Below are 25,878 nucleotides of genomic sequence, written 5' to 3' on the forward strand. Positions count from 1 at the left end.
CTCCACTAAGTATATAACAAAGAAACAGGATGTGGCATCTATTTAGGGAAGCTTTTTCTTCCAGTGAGAGTTGTGTATAAGGATGGGGTTCCTGAGGGAAATGGTGGGATCTCTTTCTTCAAAGATCCTTGACAATTGGATGGGTATCTGCAACTTTATGGCACTCAGAGGCGGGAACGCTTTTCCGTTTGTTAACTCTCTTGTCTGAGTTCAGGGAAGGGAATGAATAGACACTACATCTTCAAACACTGATTCTGCAGGAAGGGACATTTTCTAACATATCAAGGACGCACTAATAATACATGTCTAACCTTTTTGGTTCCTAGTTGTCTAAATCTTTCTACTCTACTGATATGTACCAGTACTGATCCCCATAAGGCTGAATGGATTTTGACTAAGCAAGATTTTCTTATATTATATAATGACAAGCCATAACAGTTAAGAGCATAGGCACAGGAACCAGACTTGTTTAAATCCTGGCTCTGTCGATTCCTAGCTGTGGGGCCCTGGGTAGGTTATATAATTTCTGGGTACCTCTGTTTTCTCATCTGTAAGTAGGGATCTTGCACGGCCTATATGATAGGATAATTAATTATTTTTACTAGAGCGTATGACGCTAAATCTTTGTTCATACCATGTAGTTCTCAAAGGCCTGTGTTTTCTACCAAAAGGATCCTTGAGGGAAGCATTTTTGGAGGCATGTTAGCTCTTTCAAGCTGGGTTAAAATCAGCTTGTGACTTAGCCAGCAGATTTCCGTGCTGCGTGCTTTTTATACAAATCATGATGTTAGGATCTTAGGAGACCTCTACCATATATTTTAAGAACTGTCTCCTTTTCATGGATAAATGACTCCGAAATTGTTCTCCAAAAAGAAACTCGGACATTTCTGTATGTTTAGGTGTAGGATTACTCTTGTCACCAGAATGTCAATATAAAGGAAGGCACTACATTTGATTCAGGACGTGTTAAATAGGGCTTTTTATAAAGGTAATTGTAAAACAATTTTTTTCCCCTAGGAATAATTCGGGTTTCACACCAGCAGACACCGTGGCTATCATGTTCTGTTCTACACACAAATCTCTCACACTGGGTAAGTGATTCCCAGACTTGAAAACCCATCTACTATGACCCTCAGATAACTGCAGCTCCTGACTTTGAGACAACTCTTCAAATTAAGGGGGTGGGGGGTATTGTCCACTCTGTTACATCAAAAACAACAACACAGTGAGGATGGGTCATTGCTTTGCAGTACCATTATTTGATTGAACCCATTTTTGAGAGCCTAAATTTCATAGTTTAAGATTTAGCCTTATTAGTAATCCTGTTTTCAGTTCTCATAGAAGGTTTTCAGTGTAGAATGTTAATGTTAAAAGCCTATTTGGGGTGGTGGGGGAGCATTGGGTTTTCAATGAGCAAAAACTTGGGTTTGGAAGGCTCTCTAGTTACCCCTGGAAAACATTAACTTATTTTCTGGAAGCTTGGAGCAGGGTGAAAATAATGCCATTATCCTAATTTGATATTGACATTAGTTTGAAGTTCATTTCAGAATGTTATTTCTGTAAAGAAATGCAATGCAATTATCATTAACTTAATCTGATTAGCACCTAAAGTGAAATAAGCATGTATTTAATGGACAAAAATAGATCAAGAAAAAGTGCTATTTTCTACTTAACTTTATCCAGTTTAATGGCATAATCCCAATAACCTGTCCAGATATCTGGAATCTGGGTTTTTAGTCATTAAAAGTCATTAAGTAATCAGAAACTTTATTGAAGTATACATCACTCACAAACTCCTTGGGGTAAGCAGGCACATTGTAGTAAAACTAGTATTAAAAATTCCTTTAGGAGTTCCCATAATGGCTCAGTGGTTAACATACCCAACTAGTATTCCTGAGGGTGCAGGTTCGATCCCTGCCCTCACTCGGTGGGTTAAGGATCTGGCATTGCTGTGAGCTGTGCTGTAGGTTGCAGACTTGGCTGGAGTCCCCCGTTACTGTAGCTCTGGCGTAGGCCAGCAGCTACAGCTCTGATTCAACCCTTAGCCTGGGAACCTCCATATGTTGCAAGTGTGGCCCTAGAAAGACAAAATAAAAATAAAAAATTCCTTTACATTTTGGCATGTACTAACTTAAGAGAATAACATTGCTCTAAGTCTGCTCATGTTAAAGTTCAGTCTGTAAACTGGAAAACAAAGACATTTCATAATGATTTTATTAGCCCCAAATATATTATTGTCAGTCTTGTCAAGTTTGGGACATGATTTAGAAATTGGACAAATTCTTTAAGGAGCAGTTGCTATCTAGGGCATCAGCTTATTTGAACAAATTATCTATATGTATTATCCATTCGTTGCAATATGTCTGTTAGGTTTTCTTCAGAATCCTCACCAAATGGAAGTTGAGAGAGCTTTGGAAGCCACATTCCAATTCCGATCTGTGACCCTGGACAAACCACTTAACCTCCGTGAAGCTTAGCTCTCTCATCTGTAAAAAGGGGCAGAATAAGACTTACTCTGTAAGGCTCTTGCTAAGATTAAAGATAAAATCTGTTAAGTACCCAGCACAGCACTAGTGCATAATACAAGTAGGTATAGGACAGAACGTGTTCGGTAATTGTGCTATATATGGATTGCGGGGGACGAAATCAAAGGGCTGCCTGGCCACCCCTAAACCCGGGTTGTTAGTAGTTATTATTAACCATATTAGGTGTGGCTGCGTTACCATTTCCAGTCCCCTGGCCCCGGTCTTGTTCGTATAACAGATGTGGTTTCATCATTGACCTTGAAGCAGTCATCCGGCACTTCCTCCCCCATGTGGTTGGGATGTGATGCCTGGCGCTCCAGGTCCCCTGAAAAGAAGGGAGCTCTTCTAAAGGTAGGGAGGCCCGAGGAGGTGCTGCCCCAGAAGTCGTGAGTCAGGGATCGAATGAGCCCCTGACCTTAGAGCAGAGTCTGAGCCCTGGCCATACCTTTATGCTTCTGCATTTGTGCAGTGCCCTTTCAAACCCACCGTGCCCCTAGGATTGGCTTTTGTCAGGGAGACCAAAATGGGGTTTTTGTTTGTTTCTCCGTGATGTTCTCCTGTGCTGGAGCTGGCTGCATTGAACAAAGAGCCCTGCCCAAGAAGCATACTGCAGCCTATGAAAAAGCATACTTTTCTTTCCTGTAAGCAGAGTACCTACTCCTTCAATCTTTTTTTTTGGTTGAATCTTTTGGTTAGTCTTTTCTCTTTTCTCAATCTCAAAGCCTAATCCTTTCATTCTTGATGCTTTTTAATTTTCGAGCAAACAAGTGCTCTGAATACCAATCAAAAGTAGCTGTTTTGCTTTAAAAATGTTTGGGTTAACTTGGATTTTTGCTTTTGCACGTCGTTTGGTTTTGCAGTATTCTTCCATGAAATACTTGCATCCTCCAGTGAGATATCTAAGTAACCATGGCAGTGTAAATCCTTCGTTATTTCCATAACATACCAGCCCTGAGCCCTCCTGAAAGATTTAAAACTCATCTTGGCTCTTCCACTGAGACATCCCCAGGCCTCAGTTTCCTCAGCTCTTAGATGGGGGGATTTTGCTTCCAGCTAGGCTATGCTATCATGCCTTGATCAGACCTGGCTTCCTGTCTGTAGTCTCCTAGGTAGCATTCATAAAAATGACCTCTTTGCTGCCTCCTTATCTCAGCGAGGTGGTGTGGCTCACCCTCGGCCCAGGAACACCTTTATTTCGACACACTGCAAAGGGGAGTTGGGGTCCTGTTGTTTGAATGGTCTCGTTGAGCCCTGTAAATTGACTGCATCCATTTTCACAAGAGCCAATGCGTGTTTACCTCTCCTGGTGACCTGGCATCTCTGTCATAGAGGATGTGCATGGCAGTGACCTGAGCTGTAGGCTCATATCCTAATGGAACGTCCTTTCTGCATGGAAATGAAAGAACATCACACGAAGTGTGACAAATTCATATTCCAGAAAGCAGGGGGCAAACTTCAGGTAATATCACTCAGATGAAAGTCTCTTCTCTCTCACACCAAGATGAAGTACAGCAGATTGTAGTATATCCATTTGGCATATAGAAAATAGATCCATCCCTGTTGCGATCACTGTCGAAGTATTTTTTCTAGTGATTTTATGCACATACACATAACATCTCAAATAGAATACATTAAGAAAGCCCTATGAAATAACTTTTTTTTATTATTTTGTCCAGTATTTTTATTTAAGAATAAATTATTGCAGGCCAGGTGGTGCCCAGGTAGCTAATGAACCAAAGATGAAAACTCTGGCTTGAGAAGCCCTCAGAATATTCTCTTGTATCTACACTTGCAATTTATTTTATTGTTCTTGCTCTTGCCCTGTCTCAGTCTCTTCAGTGGACTTGCATCTACACACATGCTGAATTTGATTCATTGCTTTTATTAGTGCATTTGCCATTGATTGATTAGGTCTTCGTATTAGTACTTTTTCTATTGATTGATTGCAGATGAAGTGACTATTTGACCTTTAATTATGAGGCTTCCTATTGAAAATGACATTGAGCTATGGCTCCACATAATCCATCTGGAAAGCCTGACATGATGCCATTCCCTGGAGTTCGTTCAGGAAGAAAGAAGAGGCCTGGAGGAAGTGCAGAGCTATCACTGTGCTTCATCTAAAACAATACTACAGGGCTTGTTTGTTGCTCTCCTATAGTTGCAGCTCAGGGTCGGAGGTAATTATATTTTGTCAAGACAGCATCGCTGGCTGGGGCTTACTCTTAAAGCCATGAACTCTCCCAAATTATTCTCTAGGTGAATGGTGATATCTGTATAATAATGAGAAGATATTTTACCTAGCAGAGGTGGGAGAACAGCTTGCACCCTAGTTACCAAAGGTTCAGTGCCCACTTGATCAACAGAGCTTATCACAAAAGAAATTCGGTCCAAGGGACCCTGTGGAATCAGTATTTTACTTTTACTTATTTATCTTTTTCCCTTGAGCATTCAAATCGCTTTGTTTATCTGGAGTTCTAATCTATGTAGAAAGCTTTCCCACTGTTCCTGGAAAGAGAACATTTAAGGATGTTTGGATCCTTAAGTGTATGTTTATATTATTTTTTCATGTTTTCAAGTGGCAAAATGAAAGCATCTGCTCTTAGAGCATGTCAACTGATGATTGGCAATCAGTGGTGAGACTCCCAGTTGTTTCTTTTTTCCAAAAGCTTTTCTGATTTGAAAGAATGCTATTTAAATTTTAAATGGAGTGTCAGGATCAACATGTATTAAAAGTCCATTATGGGGCTCACCATTTGAAGACATTTGTATACAAAGACCGATCACGGCAGCTGTCCCTCACTTTGAACTTCATTATGAATCTATGGTTGCAGTTACACAGCTGAGCTGTGACAAGAAACTATGCATTCAGCAAAACGAATATTGCTTTTTGCTAGACATAGGTTCCTGGGAAGAGTGGAAAGAACACATCCTGATTCTAGTCTGGATTCAAGTTCCATTTCTCTCACCCAGACCTGGGACAAATCACTTCCCTGCTGTTGGTATCAATTTCCAAATTTGTAAAATGAGAAGATGGGCAAGACGGTACTTGAGATGCCTTCCAGTTTTAAGTTTCTATGAGTCTTCGGTGACTGATATGACCCTCCTGGAAGATAACGGTTTCCCAGCTCTGTGTGAAAAGGAAAAGAATTCTTGAAAAGGAACAGCTATGTAAATAATGTTACAATATCCCAAGAAGGGAAATAAGGCTGTTACATCTTCCTAAAAAGGTTAAAGAATATCTTCATACTCTCCAAAGAGTGTCGTAGGAGAAACAAAATCTGAAAAGGATCTCATTTTCAATTTTACTTGGGAGCTTTTCAAGAGTGCTAAAGGATTACCTGCAGCTTGGGCTGAAAAGATCATTTAATAACATCTGGGTTATTTCCTCCAGAGGAAATGGAATTGAAATTTGAAAGCTTGCATTTCTGTTTCTCTTTTCCCCTAAAAGCTTCTCTGCAATTCTGTTTGGCACATAAAGACTATTATCTTGATAAAACTACCCTGCAATTGGGAAGTGCTTTTGTTTAAAGCCTTTAACCCATTAAGTCATGTTACTTAAACAACTTTGAATATTAGCAAATCTGTAATTATTATCTTTCCTACAAAGTAAAGTAAAAGATCATAGGAAAATGTTTTTAATTTATCACAGATCCTGTAACTAACAGAGACTAGATTCCAGGGACTCCTAACTTCCAACTGAATTGCATAATAGGATTGGATAATGGGGCGTGAAAGTACTTAGAAGACCCCAAAGTGCTAAACTGATCCAGGTCATTGTGTGTGTATGCTGTCAGCATGGGATTTTATTGACTATTTACAATAGAAAAGTACTCCTGATTACATTGCTAGCTATAAGACAGTTTTAAATCTTCAGTATCTATAATTGTGGCCATAAGCATATGTTCCTTCTGGCCTCATCCTAAACTGACTCACAGTCCTTATATTTTCTTTATCAACAAAAGGTTATATGTTCTTTCGTGTGCCTTGATGAGCCAGCCCTTACCTTTCACGGGACATTACTGTCTGTGCTCTGTTATTGCAGACTAAGAGCCACAGTGCTGTTTGACAATAAATATTAAAGTAGAAATTGAAATCCAAAGTAAAGGCAGAAAAGAGAAGTTTGTCTTTGGGGCGTAGCCATCAATATATTCTTTTGTCCTGCAGTTTGTTCCTGGATTTGCAGTTCTATAAGGAAAGGTGGTTTGGGGATCTCCCCTATCTGACAGATTCTTAAATCTGCCACTGAAATCAAAGGTCCCCCACGCTGGAAACAAGTAGGGGAGTGTCTGTCATTTTCTACTGTTTTCTGAGCCACATAAAGGAAGAAAGAAATAATACAGGTTCTCAAAGTGACACATTTATGTTCCCCAGAGGTTTGTAGATTATTTGTTTTGAATTTTTGATTCTGAATTTGGTGTCTGAAATTCCATCACTAGCATATCTAAACTTTGTAATAAAAATTTAAGAAGTCCCCAGGTTTTGCGTAAGTGTCAAATTAAGGACATAAAAACTTCTTGGGGGTGGGGGGAGTTCCCATTGTGGCTCAGTGGAAATGAATCCAACTAGTATCCATGAGGATGGGGGTTTGATCCCTGGCCTTGTTCAGTGGGTTAAGGATCCGGTGTTGCTATGGCTCTGGCGTAGGCCGGTGGCTACAGCTCCAATTAGACCCCTAGCCTGGGAACCTCCACATACCATGAGTGCGGCCCTAAAAAGGACAAAAAGACAAAAAGAAAGAAAGAAAGAAAGAAATTACTCCAGAGGCAGCTACAATAAACACTCCATCAAACACAGACTTTACTACATAGCATAACAAAGTCAGAAGTAAGGTTTTCATTGATGAAATTACTGCCCTGTTTCTTTGAATGTAAGTGTAATAAACGGACCCTCATTGGTATGCAGGCTGTCTAAAAACTTTATTATTTATTTTTTTTAGGGCCACACCAGCAGCATATGGAGGTTCCCAGGCTAGGGGTCCAATCAGAGCTGTAGCTGCCGGCCTACGCCATAGACACAGCAATGCGGTATCCAAGCCACATCTTTGGCCTACACCACAGCCCACGGCAACACCGGATCCTTAACGCACTGAGGGAGGCCAGGGATCGAACCTGCTTTCTCATGGATACCAGTCGGGTTCGTTTCCGCTAAGCCACGATGGGAACTGCTAAAAACTTTAGAGACACACTTCCCACTTGCTGAAAGAATCTAACAGATCCCATGGCCTGAAGATGAGATTCCCAGGGTTGGCTGTGCAAGAGGCCTTACTCCCAACCTGCTTTTGTGCCCGGCCTCTGGAGTCCAGGTAATCACCCGAGGCTGACTGTCAGGGTTGCTTCATCCTGCTTTGAGAGACCCTCTCATGCAAGGTGCTAATGAGAGCACTGGAAAGGTCAGAGCTGGGATATTGGTTGACACGATAGGTTTACTTTAACCATTTTTGTGCTTGACTGCTAGTACGGGTTGAGTTAAACATACCTGTGTTTGCGGCAGCTCACTTTCATTCAGAGCTGCTGGCACAGTTGGGTGGGGGGGGTGAGGTCATCTCCACCTACCTCGAAAACCTCTTTAGCTGCTACACACCATCTTCCAGAAGGAATCTGGAACGTCTGCATGACGAGCTTGATGTAGGTCACATCCCAGTTCTTTCCATGCACCAGCTCACGTCACTCCCACAGTCACTCGCACAAGGGAAGTGAGGTGCTGAGTCACATGACCCCAGGTGGCAGAGCCAGAAGCCCGCCGTGCCAGCAATGAGAGGTCCACAGAAGGTCCTCAGCTGAGAGGCCTGGGCTCTAGCATCAGCCTTTGCTCAATAGCATGAAAAGTCTAGGATGGATGAGCCTTCTAGTCCTAACATTCAGTAGTTCTCTGATTTTCTTAAGCATTGGCATCAGAATCATGAGTCATACTGAGGGATACCATAAGAGCAGCATTTCTCAAAGGGTGGCCCTTAAAAATATAGGAAACTGCTTCCTTAAAAAACAAAAAAGATTACTGGGCCTTATGTGAGGCCTACTGATTCAGAAATTTTAAGAATAAGACCCTGGTGGAATTCCTGTCCTGCCTCAGCAGAAACAAATCTGACTAGCCTCCATGAGGATACAGGTTTGATCCCTGGCCTTGCTCAGTGAGTTAAGGATCCGGCATTGCCATGGCCTTGTGGTGTAGGCCGGCAGCTACAGCTCCAATTAGACCCCTATCCTGGGAACCTCCATATGCCATGGCTGTGGCCCTAAAAAGACAGGAAAAAAAAAAAAAAAAGACTACCAAATTTGAGCTCCACAATACTGTCTTAGCTATTTATAATAACAACAATAATAATAATAGCTATCATTTTTGAGGTGCCAACTTTATGCCAGGCAGTGTCCTAGGTAACAGACATACACTGTCTCACTGAAACCTCCAACTACCACTATTTTAATCTCATTTTGAGCAGTTGAGGACGCTGCGTAGTTATTTTAGTAATACTGAGTGGTTATTTGAATCTCATTTTGAGCAGATGTGGACACTGAGGGTATTCAGGTCAAATCACCTATCACATAGCGGCCGGGTGGTGCTATCAGGATTTAAATCTAGACCTCTGACATCAAAGCCCTGGTCACTTCCATCACAGCACCCAGTCCTCTGGAAATACCTCCAATGGTGTGTTGTCTACTGCGCACTGGGTCTCTGATGGAGCAGGAACAAGAGGGACCAGCGCTTACATGAGTCAGCTTCACTGCAGCCGAGCTCAACTCGCCACTATTAACCCCACAACTCAATAGGAAGGAGATGGAATTTCCACATATGATACAGCAGCACTCAAACTGGATACCTAATCCTCATCCCTGTGTCCTTCTTAACCACAGTTGTTAGTGGAGGAAGCTTTTAATTCCACAGTTTCATTTATGTAAGAATGTATGTATGTGGTGCCCATGGCGTGAGGAAGTTCCCAAGCCAGGGGTCAAACCTGCACCACAGCAGTGACAATGCTGGATCCTTAACTGCTGAGCTATAAGAGAACTCCAATTCCACAGTCTCATATTTCTTTCAAAATAAAAGCTACCAAGTAGAAGCTTCTACCAAGTAGGTAGAAGGAGCTCGAAAGAGATTCATCTTAAACATTCATAATCAGCCCACATGGAGTTCCCTGGTGGCTAGCGGTTAGGGATCTGGCATTGTCACTGCTATGGCTCTGGTCACTACTGTGGCTTGGGTTTGATCCCTGGCCCTGGAACTTTCACATACCACAGGCACAGCCAAATAAAAAAAAAAAAAAAACGCAATGAGCTCTTGTGCCCAAAGCCATGCACCCTGTGCTTCTTATAGGGAATTTCACAGGAAGTGAGGGATACACCTTCCATTGTCCCTGAGCTTGTCCTTTCCGATGAGACCTTTGCTGCGTCCAGAAGAGACGAGACAACAGCCTGTTTCCCAGTGCTCCTGTTCATCTCTGTATCCACTGTCAGTTGCAGAGGGGCTTGTTTATTATTATTAATATTGAGAAAGTTTGCCTCTAGCAGTACTAAAATGTGCATCACAGAACAACAGTTGTTTATTGCGTTTGAAGTGAAGAATCTCACCCAGGAGATGTCTTGCACTTGAAGTTTCTTTCTTTCGATCTCAACTTGCAAACAGAGATTGATGAATAACAATTATTGTTGGAGACCTGCATCTCTCCCATTATTTATTTGGTCGTGTCTCTTGCCAGAAACTCCCTTAATTGAACGAGACATTATAAACCAGTTTGCATGGATTTGATGACAGCCAGCTCCAAGCTTCTTTACAGTAAAAGATAAAGGAAGTCACGGCTGCAGAATGAGGTGACACCCACTGCCTCCTTGTCCCCATCTACAGCCCCATCCAGACAAGTCCCACCAGATAGTAAAGTTAGCTGCCCATTTTTTTAAAGCCATGGGGGACTCAGTCAGTTTTTGACAAGTTACCCTGGTAGGAGGAGATGTAAAAATGGATATAACTCAAAAGATTGCTGGGTGTCAGGAAGCCTGCTCGTTTGGAATGTTGCCTGACCTGAAGCTGAGCACACTCATGTTATTGGAGCAATGACACTTCCCAGAGCTGCCTTTGCTCAGGTTGTGCTTCTACCTTCCTCTCTGTGCTGGTCCTACTCTACTCTAGTACTGTGGGAGCAAGCTTGCTAACTAGCACGGATAATAGAAACCAGCTCCTTGGCAACTAACAGCAAGTACAGAAATGTGCAGGGATAAACAGTGCCAATGAATAGGTGCATTTAAAACATCACTGACTCAGGAATTCCTGCTGTGGATCAGTAGGTTGAGAACCCAACATGGTGTCTGTGAGGATATGGGTTCAATCCCTGGCCTTTCTCAGTGGGTTAAGGATCTAGCGTTGCTGCAAGCTGAAGTGTATGTCACAGATGCAGTTCAGATCTGGCATTGCTGTAGCTGTGGCATAGGCCCAGCAGCTGCAGCTTCGATTCAGCCACTAGCCAAGAACTTCCATATGCCATGGGTGTGGCCCTAAAAGGAAAAAGAAAGAAAAAGAAAAAAAAAAAAACCATCACAGACTCAATTCATGTGTTCCTTCAACAAGTGTTTATTTACTGCCTGCTATGCACCAGGCACTATTCTAGTCCCCACTCCCCCACCCCAGAGGTGGGTGTTAAAGCAGTGAACAAAATAAGAGAAAGCACTCCCCCCTATCCAGCTGCTTTTCTATCAGGGTTCAACAGACAAACACTTAGACATGGGGCCCATCAGATGATGAGAAGTGTGTGGAGAAAAAGAAAACCAGAAAGGAGAATAGAGAGTGCCAGGGAGAGGCGGGGACGTGTTAGGCTCCAAGGGAGCTTTGGGTCAAAGACCTGTAGGAAAGGAGGAAAGAGGCTCCAGCCAGAGAGAACAGTGAGGGCACAGGATCCAAGGCCATGCTGATGCCAGATCTTTTAACCCACTGTGCCAGGCCAGGGATCAAACCTGCATCTTGGTCCTGGAGAGACGCTGCCAATCCCATTTCATCACAGTGGGAACTCCTCTGGTTGTATTTTGAATGCAGAACTACTAGGATTTGCATTGGCTGTGCATATAAGAGAAAGAGGAATTAAAGACGGTTCCGGGGGGTTTAGGCTGAGGCACTGGAAGGATGGAGCTGCCATTTACTAGACTGGATGAGAAACAGATTTGAACCCTGGAAGACGGATGTAGACCAGGTCAGGAGTTCCCTCTTGAACATGTAAAGTTGGAGATGTCTTTTCTGAGCCTACAGCTCTGGCCTAGGCTGGAATTTTCAGCAAATAGATGTTAGTTTAAGCCATCAGGCTGCATGAGACCACTAAGGAATAGGTAGACAGAGGAGAAAAGAGCTCAGAGCCCTGGGCTCCGAGGCACTCCGTCAGTTAGGGAGGCTGTGAAATTACTTTGATAGTAAAATAATAGGAAATTCGAAATCAGCTCAACATACAGACGTCCAAACTGGCTAGCCTGTGTTTTTCTCCTGTCTCACAAGGTTGAGGTGACCATTAACTCAGAAAGTAGATATGCACCCATTTTGAAACTTAAAAGAAGGGTCTGGCATTTGCACGGCACCTACCACGCCCCAGGCACTGCGTTAGGCACGTGGGTTGCCGCCTTATCTCCTTTGATCGTCACAACAGCCCTGCACCAGAGCTATTATTGATCCCACTGTCCAAGCTGGAAAACCTCAGAGAGGTCAGGTAGCTCACCTCAGTTTACACAGTGAGGAGAATGGCAAAGCCAGCCCACAGGGGCCGTCTGTTGCCTCCAGAAACCTCCAGAACCCTTGCTCTTCCTTATTACCAGGCCCTGCTCACATGGGAATCACCTGGGAACAGGTGAAACGTGGTGCTGGTACCCTCCCCATACCTGTTAGCCTCTATCTCAGGATAGACCCAGGAATCACAGGTTTTAAAAGCTACCCGGGTGATTTTAACAAGCAGCTATATTGAGAACCACCACGTTAGACTACTGCCTGTATTTTCACGCACGCATGCTCCACTGTGTTCCAGAAAGGATGCAAGGTAGGATCATACCTACTCCTGTGTTAATGAAACTGACCGTTTGTTTCTGCTGATTTGTGAAAAGCGTCATTCTCTGTGTTGCGATTGGCTCCCTTACGTGTTCAAGGTTTAAAGAAAAACAAGGGAAGGGATTAGAAAAACATCATGATTTCCAGAACTGTCTTCCAGGGTTTTCTTATTTCCTTCCTCTGCCTGAAAGTCTTCTGAATCAGATCATAATTCCCCAATTTTTATATCATTGAAAATAAATGAAGGGCAGAAGTTGGTTATCAAGCCACAGACGCGTGAGTCAGCCTTTTAAGAGGGATGGCTTTAAGGACAAATAACTCTGGTTTCTTATCCCGAAATCAAAACTGCCTTGTTCTTTTGTATCAGAAGACATTCTTCTTGAGGTTTACATTCAGTCATAAACATGGTACCATCAAGAAGAAAATGACCACCAGAGGGGGGTAATGGCTATGTTGACCAAACCAAAAATGTATATTAAAAATAATTAATTTGCATTTGGGGCACAGTTCCCTCACTTTTACCACCCAACTAAGATTTGAGTACCTTCCGGAAGTTCCACTGTTCATTGATAAGAAGATTATGAATGCAAACTCTTAGGCTCACACTTAACACGTCCCAAGTGCTTTTCTTCCTTTATGTAAAAAACACATCTTCAAAAGTCTGGAAAACCAGGCAAGGCTTTCCAGAGCCGATCAGATGGAGCCAGTCCTGTGTTGGTGACCGTGTTAAATCTATTCCAATGACCTTGTTTTATTTTCGTCATATGAAATTCTCGTTCTATTTTTGATGTTTCATATCCTGTGATTGTGAACATTCGCCAGGTTTCTCTCTTTAGAAGACAAACAACTCTTCCTCTACAGCCTAGACAAGGGGAAAAGTAAGCTCCAGCTACTTCCTTCCCACCTGTCTCCATAAAGAGGGACCCCTCCCTCCCGGAAGCCACAGCGGCATCCGAATGAAGGCTCCTCGGCTCAGCACTTTCATGCATTCTTCATTCCCTGTCTGCTAATTCCTCCTCCATTGCTGTCAGACAGGTGAGGGTACCTACTCTTCTGAGGCAGAAACCTTCGATTGGTAGAGTTAAATGTTTCATTGTCAGCATCTGGTGAGCCGGCTCAGGCCATTCATTAAACATCTTTCCCAATCAGAACTTAAACACCAGCTGCTCATTTAGGTCTTGTCTTGAATCTTTATTTACATAAAACTTTGAGCAAAGTGGTAGGTTTACAGCCCAGGTACCTGAGGGCTAAAACACTATCTCGAATTTTCCTAATGGGCTGAAAATGGTCATCAGCCTTTACTCACATTCAAAGTGAGTAAAGGCTGGTCACATGAGCAGCTTTGTCAAAAAGGAGTATCTCTCTTCTTTGCAGACCTTTCTTGTAGAAATATTATATTTCTTAGGTTTTCACCCTCCGTTATTCTATGTTAATATCATCAAAAGCACCTCTTTTCTCCTGGGTTCCTGAGTCCTCTGACAAATGGCCATTTCAGGCAGGGAGTGTGGCAGAGGGCGTTGAACCGGAGTCCATCTGGGTTCATCTCCTGGCTACATGCAGTCGTTCGCTGTGTTACCCTGGGGAGGTTTTTATTCATCTGCTGCCTCAGTTTCCCCATTTGAAGAACAGAGGTAATAACATTACAGACATGAGAAGTGAATGAGCTGATGTTTGCATGTTCTCAGAATAGTGCCTGAAGCCCTGGGTAACTATTTTCTACAATCTGGGTTCTGCCTACCAGCATAAGAGTAAGGCCAAAAATGTCCGTGACCTCCAGATATGGCTTCTGAAGTCCTTCTGGAGGTGAGATGGCCGAGGGCTGAAACAGGCACATAGCTTTTTTTTCTAAAGCTCTTGATTACTGGAAAGACTATTTCTTTCTCTTAATAATGGCCTCAGACATTTAGTTTGTAACTAAACTAAATGTTTGGTCATATTCCTGCTCTGCCAGGGCTACCTCTCCCTTTTGGTTAAACGGAGATATATTTTTATATATTATTATTTTCTCTCTCTTTTTTTTTTTTGTAGGCTTGAATATTGCCTCCATTTTATTTTATTTTTGCATATAATGATTTTTTTCATTATAGCTGTGATTTACAGTGTTCTGTCAAATACAGCATGGCGACCCATGCTGTATTTATATATCCACATGTATATGTATAGATTCTTTTTTCTCACATTATCATGCTCCATCATAAGTGACTAGATGTAGTTCCAAGTGCTACACATCAGGATCTCATTGCTTATCCATTCCAAAGGCAATAGTCTGCATCTCTTAACCCCAAGTTCCCAATCCATCCCACTCCCTTGACCTCCACCTTGGCAACCACAAGTCTGTTTTCCAAGTCCATGATTTTCTTTTCTGTGGAAAGTTTCATTTGTGCTGTATATTAGATTCCAGATATAAGTGATATCATATGGTATTTGTCTTTCTCTTTCTGACTTACTTCACTTAGTATAAGAGTCTCTAGTTCCATCCATGTTGCTGCAAATGGTATTATTTTGTTCTTTTTTACAGCTGAGTGGTATTCCATTGTGTATGTATACCACATCTTCTTAATCCAATCATCTGCGATGGAGATTTAGGTTGCTTCCATGTTTTGGCTATTGTGAATAGTGCTGCAATGAACATGTGGGTGCAGGTGTCTTTTTCAAGGAAAGTTTTGTCCAGATATATGCCCAAGAGTGGGATTGCTGGATCATATGGTAGTTCTATGTATAGTTTTCTAGGGTACTTCCATACTGTTTTCCACAGTGGTTGTACCAACTTACATTCCCACCAGCAGTGCAGGAGAGTTCCCTTTTCTCCACACCCCCTTCAGCATTTGTTATTTGTGGACTTATTAATGAAGGCCATTCTGACTGGTGTGAGGTGGTATCTCATGGTAGTTTTTATTTGCATTTGTCTAATAATCAGTGATTTGAGCATTGTTTCATGTGCTTGTTGGCCATCTATGTATCTTCTTTGGAGAAATGTCTGTTCAGGTCTTTTGCCCATTTTTCAGTTGGGTTGTCGGCTTTTTTGCTGTTGAGTTGCATAAGTTGTTTATATATTTTAGAGATTAAGCCTTTGTCAGTTGCATCATTTGAAATTATTTTCTCCCATTCTGTAAGCTGTCTTTTTGTTTTCCTTTTGGTTTCCTTTGCTGTGCAAAAAAGCTTGTCAGTTTGATTAGGTCCCATTGGTTTATTTTTGCTTTTATTTCTGCTGCTTTGGGATATATTATTATTTTATGTATTTTATAATATATATAAAACATATTTTTGAATTCCGACTTTGCAATATGAAGGCAGGATAAATATCTTAGGAAAGCTGCAAGTCTTCCTAACTGCAGAAGGGGAGGGAGTGGCGGGAGAGCCCCATGAGGACAGCAGAGGGGATGTTTGAGCCCAGTGTGTAAAGCAGGTGGCTGATACTTCCTGTGTGGCTTTCCAGGTGTCCCTTTCTCTCTCGAATGCTACTACAGAGATAACCCTAGGACATTTTTCAGGCTTCAGAGGTTGGAAATTAAAATACCATTATACTTATCTATTAAACTAGTGCAAGATCATCCTGTTTTTCTGCCAGAGGTCTGGCCAAGGGGGTTGTGAGCCATGCTTGGGGTGCTGATGTTGCCTTTGTGTTGAGCGATTTGGAAATGCCCTCGCCTGTGTGGGTTCCCTGAACCCATCACTGGGACACTGAAAAAACTAGAGAGCTCTTATTTACATATATTATTTAGTTGTACGTCATTATGGATGACTGTCTATAAAAAGGACAAAAATCCTCTCTTGTGTGGTTCTGATGTCACACCAAAGATAATACAGCAGTTTTTCATTACAGATGGAGTGACTTGAAAAGAACAGGGAAGCAAATAAAATGTAAATCACTGGTGAGACAGCCCAGTCTGCTTATTAAAGTACCTCGGAGAATTTAAGCAAAAGCCCAGTCACTTAGAGGAGAGTGAATAAGAGTAGATGACTTGGTCTGTGACATCATGTTCCCCTTCCTAAGGGAATCTGCAGGAAGGGGACTCACCAGCCTTTGGAACATTCCAGAATGGGTTAGGGAGCAGTCCCAGAATAGTCAGAATTCTGAGCACTGTAATCCTGGGGGCTGTGCAGATGAAATGCCACCTGCCTCTCGACAGGCCATACCTCCAGATGGGTCTTGACTAATCCAGTAAGCCAAGCCACACTCCTCAACCCGGAAGCAGGTGGCCTTTCTTCTTGCCCACTCTAAAAGAGAGACAAAAATGAGAATACCTCACATGTTCACTGAATCCATTTTGCCTAACAACTTTTTTCCTAGGGGGCAGTGCTGCATTTCCTCACTGCCCTGTGCCACGCTTTTGCTGGGTGGAATATTGCTCTTGGTCCTGCTTTGGCATGGAGCTCTCCACCTTCTCTCCCTAGTCAGTGAGTAAGAGCATGAACTCCATGAAAGTGGGGATGGGGAGGTGTCACCCACGAATTCGCTGCCCCTAGCAGGGTGTCTGAATACATTCTCCTGACCAGACATTGTGTATTGTTTCACTCACTGCTTATTAAGGGGGAGAAAAAAAAAAAACAAACTCTACAAAGTCAGTACATTTTAGCAGGTGTGAAAACTGAGGTTAAATCACTTGCCCAACCAAGGTAACACAGGTAGTAAATGATAGACAAGGCTCTCTGTTCTGTATCAGCTTTCTTCTTCTTCTTTTTTTTTTTTTTTTTTTTTTTTTTTTTTTGTCTTTTTAGGGCTGCTCCCAAGGTATATGGAAGTTCCCAGGCTAGGGGTCGAATTGGAGCTGTAGCTGCTAGCCTACACCGCAGCCACAGCAACACAGGATCCGAGCCACATCTGTGACCTACATCACAGCTCAAGGAGACGCCGGATCCTTAATCCACTGAGTGAGGCCAGGGATCAAACCTGCGTCCTCATGGGTACTAGTCAGATACGTTTCCACTAAGCCATGATGGGAACTCCTGTATGAGGCTTCCTAATAGCTGCACTGCACTGCCTCATGTAAGATGCTGGACATAGTAAATGTTAAATCACTGCATGAAACAACAGCTTATATTACTGAAAATTAGCTTGCTTTAGGACAATCCTAACTGAAAGCCTTTTCTAATCAAATTCCAACACTTGCTGTGCCTTGGCATCATTTCATGTCCCAGAAATGGCTTCTATTTGCCCCTTTGTTTCATGATTGAGATAAATTAGCACCTTGAGTTTCACTTTTTGTGACTATTTGTCTCTGAAGAGAAACTCTCTCTCTGATAGGCATTTAGCGATGCTGGAAGAGTGGTTACATTCCTCTAACAGTGGCTGCCTTCCTGAATTGCATTAAGACTGGGAAGAGACCGTCTCTCCCACTGACTCTTAAAGGCGAATGTGAGCTTTTAAACCGAGAGATTCACTAAGAAGGAAGAGATAGAATTCAAACAGCGATATGTAGGGCATTTGGGTAGTAAAATTATGGATGTTTCTAACTAAGAACAAACTAAACAAAAGTGAGAAATCTCCATGACAACTAAAGAGTGAATCAACTGGCTTCCCGATTTGCCAGCAGCTCTCTCCAGAACTCAGTAGAAAGTCTGAGAAAGCATTTAAATAGAAAACAAGTCATGTAAATTCAGGCGAATGAATCTTTGAAAGACAGGAAATGGTCCAGGTGATAGGAGTGTATACTACCTCTTAGTAAAGTGGGGAAGTAGGTGTAATATTCCAGTTCAAAAGACCCAAGGGGTGTCTTTCAATATATTTCCTCTCCTACCCCATCGTTCAATACTCATTTCAAATTTGGGGTTCCACGGTCCCGTTTCTTTCCTTCCTGCCACATTGAATATATTTTTCTCCTATGGAATACAACCCTCTCCCTAAGGAGTGTATGAATAATTTTCTTAATAGTCCAGTAAAGCAACTAGTATTTGTTCTCATCCTATCTTTTAACATGGGAAACATTGCTTTAGCCTCTGTTCTTAAAGAATCCATCATTTACAGATTGAGTACCAGTCCTGGGCTTAAACACTGCAGGAGATTAAAAGAAAAATGTAAGACTTAGCCTATGTTCAGGGGAAAACAAAACCTACCCACAAGAAAATAATGGCAACGTAAGCAGATGCTAAATTATGGGATACAACCGGGAAGAGAGCCTTCATTCTTCCAAAGAGGGAGAAATAGGGAGGCCGGCCACCTTCACCGTGGAGGAGAGTGGAAAGAAGCTGAGGCCACATGAGCCCATAGGATTTAGTCACCCAGAGAGAAAAGCCAAGACCAAGGCAGAGGCTCAGCTTTTATAAAAGACACAAAAATGCCAGGTCTGAGCCAGCAACAGCAGTCGGCACCTGAGAGTTTGGTTTAATGGAGTTAACATAGGTTAGTGATTAAAAGTCAGTAGACTGTGGTCTGATTCTGCCTCGACCACCGAGCAGATGTATGAGGTTAGGTGAGTCACTTAACAGCTCTAAACCTCAGTTGCCTCGTGTTTAAAATTTAGGGAAATGGCCACTCACTTCATGGGGCTGTTGTAAGGATGAGATGAGATGATGCAAGCAGAGCGCTTAGCTTGCAAGGAAGCACTTCCAAAATGGTGGCCATAGCCCTTGTTCTTCACTGACGCTGAATAGGTAGAGGGTTTGATGAATGGGCACTGGAAAGTCCTTGTCATTCTGGAGCAGGGTATTGGCTTTAATTAATGTAGGTTTTAGGAAGATTAATCTGGCTGTGGCTTGTAGGATTGATGAAGGGAAGAGTCTGAAGATGGGGTTATGTCAGGAGACGGTGAGTCATTTGGCTTGATTTTATGAGGAACCGAATTAGGAAGGTGGCAGTGAAAACCGAGGGAGAAGGAGAATGCTAGCTGGAGGAAAGAATCTCCAGAATTTGGTGACTTGGTCTACAAGTAGAAAGACAAATGCAGTCAGGCAAAGATGATCCCCAAACTTTGTGTTGTAGAAACAGGGTAAGCCCAGGACCATGCCAGCATTCATACCCCTTGGAAAGTATGGGGTGGTGGCAGCAAGAGCTGCAGATAGGGGGCCCCAAGAAGGCAGAGGTCTTGTCTGTGTTATTCTCCTTATATCCTCAGCACCAGGAACAGTAGGTCGCATACCACAGAGGCCCAGAAAGTGTTTTTCAAATGAATGAACAAACATTGGAAATGTGCACCTGCAAGTAAGTAAACTCTGAACAGTGACATCAAGGTAGATCATGTGTAAATTTCCAGTAATAAAGCAGCCTTGCATGGGAGGTATGTAAAGGTCCATATTTAATCCAGGAAGAAAAATAATGTCTGTTTGTCAAGGAAAAATTTTAAAACTGCCCCTCCAGTAGAAAGTAGGAACTGTCGAAACTTGAACACTGATACAAAGGGAATTTTCTAATTCAGAGAACATAAAATAAACATACTGAAAATAGGGGGGACAAACCCGCTTGCTCTTGTACATATTGTTTTATCCTTTCCATCCTGGGTATAGGATAAAAGGAACCCCTTACTTGCTTGTTAGAAGAAGAAAGCTCTCACTTGAAGTTCCTACTTGGCAGATGTCAGTTGAAAGCGCTGCTTATGGAATATGCCGCAGTGTCAAACTCTGTTGGATAATTTTAGACAAATGTGTCATGTGTGACATGGAAATATGGCATGCTGTACATTAGTGATTTCCCAAGTGTTTGGAGCAGGTAGTAATGTGCTGGGGAAGTGCTCCTTAGCTCTCCACACAGAGTACTTGCAGAGCAGAGGGGAGAGGCTTTTGGTGGAAATTACTTTAGTCAGAAAAAGAATCCATTTACAATATGTGCCTTCTAACATCTTTCAGACAATGCATTGTATTAAAGAGGCATTTTTTGATTAATGTTTTATAAACATTTTTCAGCATGACAGCTTAAAGTCCCTGTAAAATTGTAAATGCGCGCGTGGTGTTCACTTCCATAAAGTCAAATGCCATCTCGTGGAGCCTAGTCGGATCCTGTCAACCATGGTGACACAGAATCAGTACCTGGGAGCATTAAAATTAATTTGCTTCATTTATATTACCGCAGTGATAGCAAGATGAAAAGAGCCCTATATTTAAATTTTACTTGAAAAAGAAAACTCTTTCGAGTAAGTTTGTTTGGTTTTTGAAATTATTACTCTTTTTTGTCTCCCTGGTTAATGAATGGAGGGGAAATGGAGTGAGAGCCTTGCCCGGTGACTTTACGCCGGTGTCTGGAAAACCCAAGCCCCATCATTCGGCCCTCACTCTCCTGCGCACTGTTAGCTGCTCAGAGAGGAAGCCCAGTCGCTGGCCCTGAGAAGCTCTCAGCTCAGTGAGGGCAGCACACACAGCACACGAATAAATGCAGCAAACACTAGGCTGGAACGTGTCCCAGTTCCATAAGCCTAGAGTAGAAAGGATCCTTGGGGCGTCACGGATGGTTTCCCAGAAGAGACGAGCCAGGAACTGAGGGCTAAAGGGTTGGGCAGGTCAAGGATTGGGTGGGGAGCGCTCAGGACCGGAGGAGCTCCTTTGCAAAGGCCTAGAGCTCTGAGGCAGCTCAGGGGAGGGAGGGAGCCGTGGAGGGAGGAGGGTCAGGTCCTGCCGGCCCTCGCCCACCACACTTAGGCGCCTCTGCTGTGTGCTTACGCCTGCATGATTTCACATGATCCGATTTTGTATTCGCACTGGTCAGAGTGGAAAATAACTGGCCCAGGACAAGCCTGAAGGCAGAGAGACAGGTTTGGGGATAGTGTGGGGAGCGCAAGTGAGGGCTGACTGTGCCCCGAAGGAGGGTTGTGGGGAGGAGACGTGAGTGGTCACAGAGGGGCCAGGGAGTCACTGAAGCGAGGGTCACATCCTACTCCTTAGCCCTTTCATCTGCTAAGTGAGTGCTCATTGAGTGACTGAGTGATCAAGTGAATTATCAAAAGGGTGGTGCTTTACAGTGGCTTCTGGAAAAAGAGAGCTGATTTTCTTTCTTTTTTAATTTATTTTTTTAATTTTTATTTTTGTACTAAAATGTCATTGGCTTCCAAGGTTGTGCCAGTTTCTGCTGTAGAGCAGTGACCCAGGCATACCTATATAGACAGCCTTGCTCTCATCTTATCGCCCATCATGTTCTATCCCAAGAGATTAGACATTTTCCCCTGATTTTCCGATATGACTTGAAGATCAAATTTGGCCAAATTCACCACCAGGTGACAGAAATCTCAGTATGGGGAGTGCAGTGGCTCTTGTGGAGTCCCAGCTTCTCCACTGTGTCTCCAGCATCGTCCTGGTAGTGCTGGAAACACGGCCAAGATGCCCTGGAACAAGATTGTAAACTCACTGACGGCCACCATGGCCCGGATCACTTGGCTGTGGTGATGGCGTTAACTCTTCCTCCACTTCTCCCAGCTTCGGTTCCTACTCTGATCCTGGAGCAGGTGCAGATATGCTGAGCTGAAGCTGCGGATTTAGAGACGGGAGGGCAGGTAGGGAGAAAGTGAAGGAAGCAGGGGAAAAGAGGTCTGAGATAAACAGACTGCAGAAGAAGAAACTCACCACTGAGAAGGCAAGTGGGTGATATGATAATGGAAAAGTAAGGTAGAGAGGTTCCCACTGTGGCACAGTGGGTTAATGATCTGGCTTCTTCTCTGTGGCTGGCCCGTGCCATGCCCAGCCCAGTGTAGTGGATTAAGGATCCGGCGTGGCTGCAGCTGTGGCATAGGCTGTAGCTGTGGCTCAGATTCAATCCCTGGCCCGGAACTTCCATGTGCCATGGGTGTGGCCAAAAAAAAGAAAAAAAAGTAAGGGAAAGTTTTAGACTGTTTGAGGTTCCCAAAACAAATAGCTTGGCTTGAATCTCTGGAGCCCCACTCCTGTCACCAGGGGTAGGCCTGTCATGAACCCACCCCATGCCAGAGATAAGCAAGGACACAGCCACGAGACCTGGGCCCTGATCTCTGGTAGCCAAGTTTTTCTGTCTGATGTTATTTTCCATCATACTTTTACCATTAGTCACTGGGCGTGGTGCTGATAGGAAATTTGATTAACAATTAACAAGAAGGTATTGCAGGCACACTGAGCAGTGAAGAGAAATCCCTACTTAACTTGACAGATGTTTCCAGCAGCTGTGAGCCCTGGCAGAGCCCTCTCTTTTCCGGGCAGGGTGGATGACGGGGGCCCACTGCCAGGCTGAGTCAGGCAAACATACCACCCTTGGACACAAGGACGATTGAACCATGTTGCTGGAAAGGGGGAAGGGAGTGAGGACAGGCAGGGTGACAAGTGCAGGAAGAAGCCAGAGCGTGGGGGGTGGGGGTGAAAGACAAAGGAAGAAGTCGGGATTCTCAGAACCTAGAGGTTAGGAGAGAAAACAGGGGTCATATCTCCGAGGGGGGCTCAGCGGGCTGTCCACTAGCCCAGCTGCTGCCGTCCTCCCTCTAGTGCCCCCTGTTGGCAGAACCATCCATGGAGCCAGCTGATGAAGATGAGTGGTGTTTGCAGAGTCCCAGCGCCATCAGTACAGAAGGGTGTGTTCAAAGATGAGGTCCAGGACCAGAGAGAACCTCATACAAACTGGCACCAAAGTCCAGAGAAGAGAGAAGGGCACTTGTACACTGGAAGTTTCTTGGAGGCAATGACTTGGCTATGTCTGTCAATCTCTGGTTCCTTCGCCACTTTGGGGTCAGCCTAGCAGTTACTCAGCTCCTTGCCGATATGAAATCACAGGAACACCCCAGTGTGGGCAGTAGGGGCGTCCAGTCTGCGCTTCTGCAGGTGCCCTGGGAAGCGAGTTCCAAAGGTGCTCGGTGTCCCATGCTCTCATCTGCTGAATGGACCTGCCATCCCTGTGGCCTCTTGAACTGAAGACCTGGGAGGCCCTGACCCTGACCTGATGGAGGGAACTAGAAACTCAGGAGGCCTGGATTGCGGTCAGGACTTCACACCTGGGAAAGTTTTCTGACCACTGGGCATCTCAGTCTCATCAGTAAAATGGCTCAGTTTTCATCCGTCCCCTGGGTGTGTTGCCAGGTCTCTGGGGGAGCACTTGACGCCTACTATGCACTCGCTGCTCACTAGCCATTCTTATCATTCTCAGTGCTATCTTCGTGCTGCAACTCATCACACCGCCATGAATTGCCACTGTCCCTGCATTAGGATACCTGTGTATCTTGCTTATTGGAGCAGCAGCCCTGTGCCCAATCTGTGAGCTTGCTTGAGCTGGCTGAAGAACAACAGAGAGCCTGCCTGGGTTTAGCCAAAAAAGCATAACTCGGATGACTAAGCCCAGCAGCCATGGTCCTCAAATATTGGGTTAGAAATCCCTGTTCTGATCGTGTTTAGAGACAAATACCTCTGTATTTCCATCATTTGCTCTCTTTAGCTCCTCTCTTACACCACCACACCTCCCAATTCCTTCACAACACCCCTTTGGGCCGAATAACCGTTCCTGGAAAAGGAGGAGTCTTCTTAATTTCTTATCATAATTTTGGGTCTTCTTAATTTCTCATAGTAATAACTTCTTGGGACTAATACATGGTATAGAGAGAGATATATTTGTCTTTTCAGGGCTGCACCCACAGCACATGTAGTTTCCCAAATTAGGGGTTGAATTGGAGCTATAGCTGCTGTCCTACACCACAGCCACAGCAACACAGGCTCTGAGCCGTGTCTGAGACCCACAGCACAGCTCATGGCAACCAGATCCTTAACCCACTGAGCAAGGCCAGGGATCAAACCCGCATCCTCATGGGTACTAGTCAGGTTCCTTAACCACTGAGCCATGATGGGAATTCTGGGATTGTTAATATTAGATGCTGTTTTACAACATCAAATATTGATCTAACTTAAATCCAGTATGTGGATTGAGCATATTATTTTTAAAAAGAAAGCTCCTTTCCTCAGAAACAGTGCAAAAATCTAAATGTGTACGATCAAAAGTTTGCAAGAGATGTGTTGTTTGGGAAGAGTGGAGCATTTGCAGTTTATGGCAATGATGTGTGAGGCTATGAAAAAGAAGGCAGCCATGAGATACATTTTTGCATAAAGGTTTGAAATTTATTAGAAGGTAAAAATAATTGAAAAAGCAGAGCTTTCCTCACTGGGCTATAATAAAAAGTTATTTATGGGCCATCACTGTGCATGTTTGGGAGCGTGGGTCCTTTTCAGGGGCTGTTCTCAAAGAAACAAAAAGAATGCTAAGCTCTTAAAGCTATTCAGTTGAAAGAGCTGACGTACATACACAGCCCTTCTGACAGCTGGGCCATATTAAACCAATCGGTGGTAATAGTCAAATCGCCTGTGTCCAATTTCTGCTATGGAAGCCAGTAGTTATACATGATAGGCCATTGCTTACAAAATATGCATGCCTTGCCCTGGCTATTACAGAATGGTAGACTCAGGGGTGGTATTCATTTACCTGAGTTCTGTTAACACCTTCACTCTGGGGTTTATCATTCAGCACAGATTTTAGGATTCACCTGCCATATGCAATATTGCTTAAAGCACTTTCAGATTCTCGGCCAAAAGGGGATGTGCAAAAAAGCCTTTCTGAATTTCCATTTGGGTAAATTACCCTCCTACTTAGAGCCATATATACCACACATTATCTGACCTTATCCCTTCGGCCCCAAAGTGAACTTTGGGGCCTTGAAATGGTGCCTCCCTAAAGACGAACAGGGTGTTGCATTACTAAGCATGAAAAGATCCATTTTTAACCTCTGCCTTCCTAGTATTCCTCAGCCTTCTCTTGGCAACTCTATTTCACTCCGTCTTCCCTCCTCTCCTTGTTGGGCTGCTGCAGTGAGAGTTCCTGGTGCCCTTCAACTGACCGCCTTTTCAGTGCTGATCTGTTCTAGGTAGAGCTTAGAGCTTTATGGAGTGAAGGGAAGATGGAAAGATTTGGTGGCTTATTTAGAGACCTACCCTTTTAGTTCTATGAATACTCTCGGGGAAACGATGCTGCGTTCCAAGGTCCAGTTTGAATGGCATTTGTCTGTAATTTGACGACATATGGAATTTGCCTCTAGGTTTTCTGGTTTTTTGTTCCTCAGGAATTCCAATGCTGAAGATCGTGTTTGCCGGCCATGAGCACCTCTCTTTAATATCCGTCCCCCTGCTTATCTACCACCCGGTGCAGATCCTTCTGGGAAGTGTGTTGGTGCCAACGATAAAATCTTGGATGGTGTCAAGGCAGAAGGTGAGACTCTAGGAGGATCTTTTTTGGATCCAAATCAGATTGAAATGCTATTTCTGAATCTTAGCTGTTCATACACTTTAACTTTTGCTAACATAACCTTGTTCTCAAGTGCATAATTTCTTAACTAAATACAATAGTCATGATGCCTTGATCCATTTCAGTTTGAGCAGGAGGGTTAAGGGCTGATTGTTTTATATTGTTCTAAAAGCACAATGATACCTAAAA

General features: G+C 43.5%; 1 protein-coding gene and 1 long non-coding RNA gene across 4 annotated transcripts in view; one reads left to right on the top strand and one right to left on the bottom strand.

The window, feature by feature from the left end:
* SLC10A7 (solute carrier family 10 member 7) overlaps positions 1 to 25,878 on the top strand; it is a 240,663-nt gene that overhangs the window by 208,610 nt on the left and 6,175 nt on the right. For both annotated transcript variants that reach the window (XM_021100285.2, NM_001137640.1), the window contains 2 exons: positions 1,018 to 1,091; positions 25,508 to 25,653. In XM_021100285.2, the coding sequence (XP_020955944.1) occupies positions 1,018 to 1,091; positions 25,508 to 25,653 (220 nt within the window). The remainder of the gene's footprint in view (positions 1 to 1,017; positions 1,092 to 25,507; positions 25,654 to 25,878) is intronic.
* Positions 1 to 25,878, bottom strand: part of LOC102167732 (uncharacterized) — a 69,993-nt gene that overhangs the window by 16,745 nt on the left and 27,370 nt on the right. The window contains exon 2 of one of the 2 annotated variants that reach the window (XR_014812847.1): positions 3,824 to 5,652. This is a non-coding gene — a long non-coding RNA (uncharacterized LOC102167732). Of the gene's footprint in view, positions 1 to 2,723; positions 5,653 to 25,878 lie in introns of both variants that reach the window. The other variant, XR_014812846.1, reaches the window with a different exon arrangement.

The sequence above is a fragment of the Sus scrofa genome, chromosome 8 (assembly GCF_054392235.1).
Source record: "Sus scrofa isolate SSC_HxYL_T2T_F1_AM1 chromosome 8, Sscrofa_HxYL_maternal_Yorkshire_Landrace_v2.0, whole genome shotgun sequence".
Classification (NCBI taxonomy): domain Eukaryota; kingdom Metazoa; phylum Chordata; class Mammalia; order Artiodactyla; family Suidae; genus Sus; species Sus scrofa.